General features: G+C 45.0%; 1 protein-coding gene across 2 annotated transcripts in view; it reads left to right on the top strand.

Annotated features, from left to right (window-relative positions):
- The window catches only part of CAPN9 (calpain 9), a 27,513-nt gene extending 26,873 nt beyond the window's left edge, over window positions 1-640 (top strand). For both annotated transcript variants that reach the window (XM_008945853.1, XM_008945852.1), the window contains one exon: window positions 197-640. In XM_008945853.1, coding sequence (XP_008944101.1) covers window positions 197-223 — 27 coding nt within the window. In that variant the 3' untranslated portion in view covers window positions 224-640. The remainder of the gene's footprint in view (window positions 1-196) is intronic.
- Window positions 641-5,709: the final 5,069 nt, after the last annotated feature.

The following is a 5,709-nucleotide window of genomic DNA, read 5'->3' as shown; positions in this document are numbered from 1 at the left end:
CCCTCCAAACACAGAAGTAAATGTGGCTGAGTGACAGGACATAAAAGCCTAGTGAGCAAAGGTCCTTTTTCTTGCGTGGGATTAGTTCAGAGCAGGCATTGCTTTTGGGCACCTCTCTTTCATCTGGGGAAAGGGAATGGGAGGGAGAAGGGCCTGAAATATTTTATTGTAAAGCTGATCTTTCTTCCAATGTTAGTTTATCAACCTGGCAATGAACATCTGAAGAAGTCTCACTTGGATGCCGGGAGTTTTTTTCAACATTGCTGCCAATAATTCTGCTCCAACAGCTGAGATCCCCTTCTCATGCCAACTTCAACAGGAGATCCTGTGTGGAGAAATGTGCATGCTGCCCAACCTTTCTGATGTCCAGCCCTGTTGATGAGTTCAAGAGTCAGCTCATAGTTTGTTTTTATTTTTGGGAAAGCCTGATACTGGATCTGTTACTGTGAGAGGCATTTGGATGGGGCACACATGCCTCTCAAGCAGACTGAAACTGATGTCCCTGAGTGACCACAGGTTTTTATGAAATAGGATTGTATTTAGTTTCAGCACAGACCAGACCACAGTGATTAAAAGTCTTTATTGCTGCTTGGCTACAGATTATTGTAAGGTGCTTTTGAAAATACAAGGTTGCATAAAACTTTTTTATGTTTGGAGTATATTTCCAGGCCTGCTGTATGGCTACATAACAAGTCCCCTGTTGCAGCTGCATGTATTGTAGTCTGGTGGGCTGCAAATAAAGGAAGACTAGAGAACGTGTGGATGAAAATTCATCCTCTAATATTTATGATAGAGGTACCTGGTGCAGGCTTCCACAGAAGGATGCTTAAATGAAGGTTTGACATTCATCACAGATATAATTTAGGGAAAAATTGTTGCCTCTCACCTTCCCCTGCCACCAACAAAGTTCCTTTGCTACTCACTTTGCTCTGTGGTCAGAGCATGTCCCACAAGCCAGTCTCTGCTGAGATTGTGTCCCACACCAACTGTGCTCCAGTAGAGCAACTATAATAATTTTAGATTAATTGAATGTGCCGATTGCAAAGGTCCTGCTCTCTGCAGCTATCGCTGTTTTGTATCTGTGACGTACATAATATTATTCATGTGTTGTGGGTAGCCAGTGCTAACTGAAAAAATAACAGTAATAGCAGCCAGGGACTTAAGAGGTCTTCATAGGATTTGTTTCCATGATTATCTTCATAACTTATGTCTATCTTATAATGAATCAACTGTCTGGATTTGTTTTCTAAAACCTTTCTTGCAGTGAAACAGATGGCCCTAGAATAGCCTTTCATTCCCTACTGTCCAGGACCTCTGACACAGCCAGAGTTTTGTTTTCTCTAGATTTAGACTTAATGAGCAATTCTGGAAGGAAAATCAAGCTGCAGTAGGGGTGGATTTCAAACAAGGTAAAAACAAAGGGGTTGATGTCTTTAAAATACCTGGTCTTCTTTTTTTCCCTAACAATTATAATCTTGTAACTATGCAGAAGACGCTCTGGAGCTAACTATATTTGATTAACCCAGGTGCTCAGCCCCGTGAGGTGTATTGATTTTCAGATGTGCTGATTGTATGACCTATGGACAGCACAGGAGGCAGCTGCCTAAGTTAGTGCAAGTTTGGATTAAAATCTAGACTGTCCTGTAAGCATTCAGACATATATTTGAGAAAAAAAAAATCATAGATGTTTAATTGGTTCATTGTGTGAGTTTAGATGTGGCTACAAATTTGTTGTAATACAGCATTGCTCACAAGCTATGCAGAAGGAAAGAGATGTCTCAATGCCTGGCATCACCAGTGAAGCTTTCTGTTCCTCTGCACAGAGCTGGGAATGTCTTGGTGGAATCATGATTGATATAAGAAAGTGACAAATATTGAGGTGGGAGCAATGGGACATAGGTAAAAATTTCCTCTCCATTTAAAAGAAAATTCATGCATTTAAGGAAAAAAAAAAACCAAAAACACCCTGAGGTGTTTTCTTCCCACTTGAAGCAGTTGGCTGCTGACTATATCACAAGGAATTTGAGAGCTAACACAAGTCCTTTACAAATCAAGCCTCTTTCCTGGCCAGCCAGATGGTTGTGGAGATCCAAGTCCCTCTCCTACTTTGGGGTTTACACAACACCCATAGCCACATCAGAGGGGCTCGTGAGGGGAGTGAAGCTGTGCTGAAAGCCTTGATAAAATAAAGGTGGAGAACAGCAGCTGCTGCCTCTTGTCCTCTGTGCTAGAGCATTTTCTTCATGCATTGGAGAAAGACCCACCCTAAAAAAGGGAAAAGTAACCTTAGAAGTAAGTACATGTAAAGATGGAGTATTATATAATCCCTGTTAAGCTTTTTTTTTTCTGGTCTGCTATTATATTATTTGTGTGAGTGACTGAGTGGGCAAATGAGAGACATTTGGCTTCACATCCCTATCTGAATATGATAGTCCTTCTCAACATTGCCCCCCACCCAGTATTTGAGCAGGACGGTAACTCAGTGCCCAGAAACAGAGCTTTGGGCGTGCTTGTGGTCTTTACTTTTAATTGGGGATCTTGAATTTAAAGCTAGACCTTGCTGGATTCTCTGACATGAGTTGTAGACACGTTTGGCTCTGTACCATTACAGGACCTATGGCAAATCACTTATGAGGCACTAAAAGCTGTGTGAGTGGTACGTTCCCTAATGTGGTACACACAGACCTTGTTAGCAAGAACTGGCTCATGCTGGGAGCCCTGCCTGTCTGCTAACATTAGCAACATTAATGGGGAACATGAGAGTCATTTTTCATAATTATATTACTGGAAAAAAACTGAAAATCACTTAGCTACAGGGTTGCAATCTGAGCACGCTCTCCCACTCCCTCACAGAACAAAAATCTCTCTCTAAAACTTGCTGCTAGAGCCTCAGCCCAGAGACTAGCGTGGCCAGGCTGCTCTTCAGGTGCTGGTTGTCTCCTCTGCTACCCTGTGCTTTCTCAGCAGCCTCAGCACCCCAAGATGTTGGTCTGTGCTCAAACACATGGCACGTTTCTGAGTTTAAAGGAATACCATTAACTCAAGGCATAAGTCCTTTGAAAGGACATTCCTTTGGAGTTTGTCCTGAGTTCAGCCACCTCCACCATCCTGATGGTAGATTTGGCAATGACGTTTTCCTGTCTTGAAGAAGGTTTCCTGCCCAACGTGTTGTTGGGGCCAGAAGGGATATAGTTAGTGAAAACTGCCATGAAGAGCTGCCATAAAAATGTAAAGACACTGAAAAAATAGTGAAATAGTGTTCTGCCATTTTTTCATGCAGACACAAACTGTCAATAAACATTTTGAGCACAAATCAAGTGCAGAAGTATCCCACGCTTCTTTTAAAGGCTCCCAGGGAGTGGCTCAGGAGTGCTCAGTCTTCGGCAGGAACAATTGCCTCAGAAAATCATATATTTTTCACAGGCCTATTTTAATCTGCACTAGATTGTTTTAGGGCCCATAAACTCATGTACCAGCTCAGAGGGTGCATGAGGCATTGTAGGGGTGGAGGCAGCGGAAGGAAAAAAGTGAAGTCTAGCCATCTTGCTGCTGGCAAAGCCTCCATTGTGGTGCTGTGGCATCAGGCAGGAGAGATGCTAAAAGTGATGTGATGGCTCATCCCAACTGTAACAGTTGTGGTTGCTTCCAGCCACGAAAATTAAATATTTGTGAATAGATACTGAGTTATCTAAATAATTATAATTTCAACCGCATCATCTTGCCACTTCTCCCCCGTCTCTCCCCTGAAATATTTGAGTCTTCGTTCTTTTTGTCTTGTGGCAGCGTATGTTTTGGAAGCACATCAGAGTGCTGAGGGCAGTTTGTAATGTTCCCAGTAAGGCTGGATCTTCAGCATTTTAAAAATGAATGACAAATACTTGCTGATTGAGGTAAACACACAAGCTGTCAGCAATTGCCAACAACTATCTTTTGAATATCAGCCACTTATAAGGGCAAGTGTGATATAAACTGTTCTCCTAAAAGCTCTAATTAATTTTCATCCCTTGCCCTTTGCATGGCCCTTCAAGGGAAGTCGGCTCTGTTGAGCATGGTTTGGCCTCCGGGGTAGCCTGGATACCTCTGAGTATTATATGCAGAGGCAGAGGAGTCAGACAGGGCAAGGACAGCAGCAGCCACTGGTCACATGCCTGCTCTTCTTCTGGCCCAAAGAATATATATAGCCATAACTCTTCATAGCCATTTTTTCTTTGTTTTATTTAAAGTGCCCTGAACCAAAGTAAGGCAGTGTATTTATTCATTCCCATCTCTTCCAGATACACAGTCAAGAAGAGTGAATATTTTCATTTTCAGGTACTTCACAAGAATACTTCAAGCGTATTTTTTTCCTGGTCTTTCAGAGAGGAAAAATCCTATATCCACTCAGATCCAACAAGGCAGCATGATCAAGAGTGTCCACGTTTCATCTGCCCCTGAGGGGCAGGCCAAATTCCCTCACACCTATGGGACTGCCCCCCTGTGGGGACAGAGACAGGGGTCCCCCCATGAGTGCTGCCTCACCTGGCAAACAGCCTCCCCCAGGGACACAACCCAGCCTTCGCCCCGGTCAGGAGGGCACTGCCAGCATTTTGTGACAATTTTATCCAGTTGCTAAGCAGCCGGGTTCCAGGGACAAAAATACAGTGCAAACAAAGTGCCCCGAGGGAAAAAGGCTGCTCTGCTCTGCTCTGCTCTGCTCTGCTCTGGGGGGGCACCCCCCAGCTTCAGACCACTGTCTTCCTCTCCTGTCCTTGTTCAGCTGTGTGCAGTTTCGTGCGGTCTGTCCCAGGCCCCCCAGCAAGGGTGATTGCATGTGCCAGGCTTTGGGAAGGGGCTCTGGCAGCCAGGGTCCAAGCTGAGCTGCCTTCTCTGCTTGACGGGGTGGGTGGGAGCACACGCCTGCCTGTGGGAGGCTGAGGGCACGGACCTGGCTCCTCCAGCCCCTCCGGCTCTGGCTTTGGCTGTGCAGTGCAGCACTAACCACTACTTGGGCCAGGGAACAAAGCTGTCCCCAGCTCTCCAGACAGGACTCAGGGCACCCGCTGCCAGGGTGCAGACTCTGCTCCTCATAAGGGTTAAGCATTTTATGACAGTGTTCTCCCTGTCTGACCAGCAGGACCAGCAAATTCTGCTTTTAAATACATACTCCCTCCACCATGCCTGAACTCTCAGAGGACTGCTTTGTTTCAGTGCAGAGCAGAGTAGCTCCAGCATAAGGAGCTGAGAAGATCGCTACCACCACACCTCAGAGCCTCATATTCCTGTGGTTAGAGCAGAAATGGGAGATCTGGGGTCAAAACCTTCAATCAATTAAAGTAACATTCACCTTTCTCCAGTCTCCTCTTTATTAGATATTCCACTTTTCTGCATCAGTTTAATACCCAATTCAAAGGCTGTCAGCCATCCAGGACTTAGTCTGTGAGATCTTTAGAAAGATGCATCTTTTCCATGCAACATGCAAGAGTGGGATGTGCCATACCCCAGCAGGCCATTTTAGGACACAATACTATGTAGCAAAACCATTTATTGTACAAGGGGGAACAAATGCAAGTCTTCAGGGATGCAGACACACTGCACTACGACCCCCACGGTCATACAGCAGCAGGCTGCCAGGACGGGCATCTCAGCACCTGCTCCAGCTTGAAAACAGATCATCTGGTGCCACAGAGAGTGGATTTATCATGACTGATCCCATTCATTTCCTAGAGGACA

This window comes from Merops nubicus, unplaced genomic scaffold (genome assembly GCF_000691845.1).
Source record: "Merops nubicus isolate BGI_N331 unplaced genomic scaffold, ASM69184v1 scaffold11248, whole genome shotgun sequence".
Taxonomy (NCBI): domain Eukaryota; kingdom Metazoa; phylum Chordata; class Aves; order Coraciiformes; family Meropidae; genus Merops; species Merops nubicus.
Note: the sequence above shows the minus strand (reverse complement) of the source record. Positions and strands in the feature narration are given on the sequence as shown.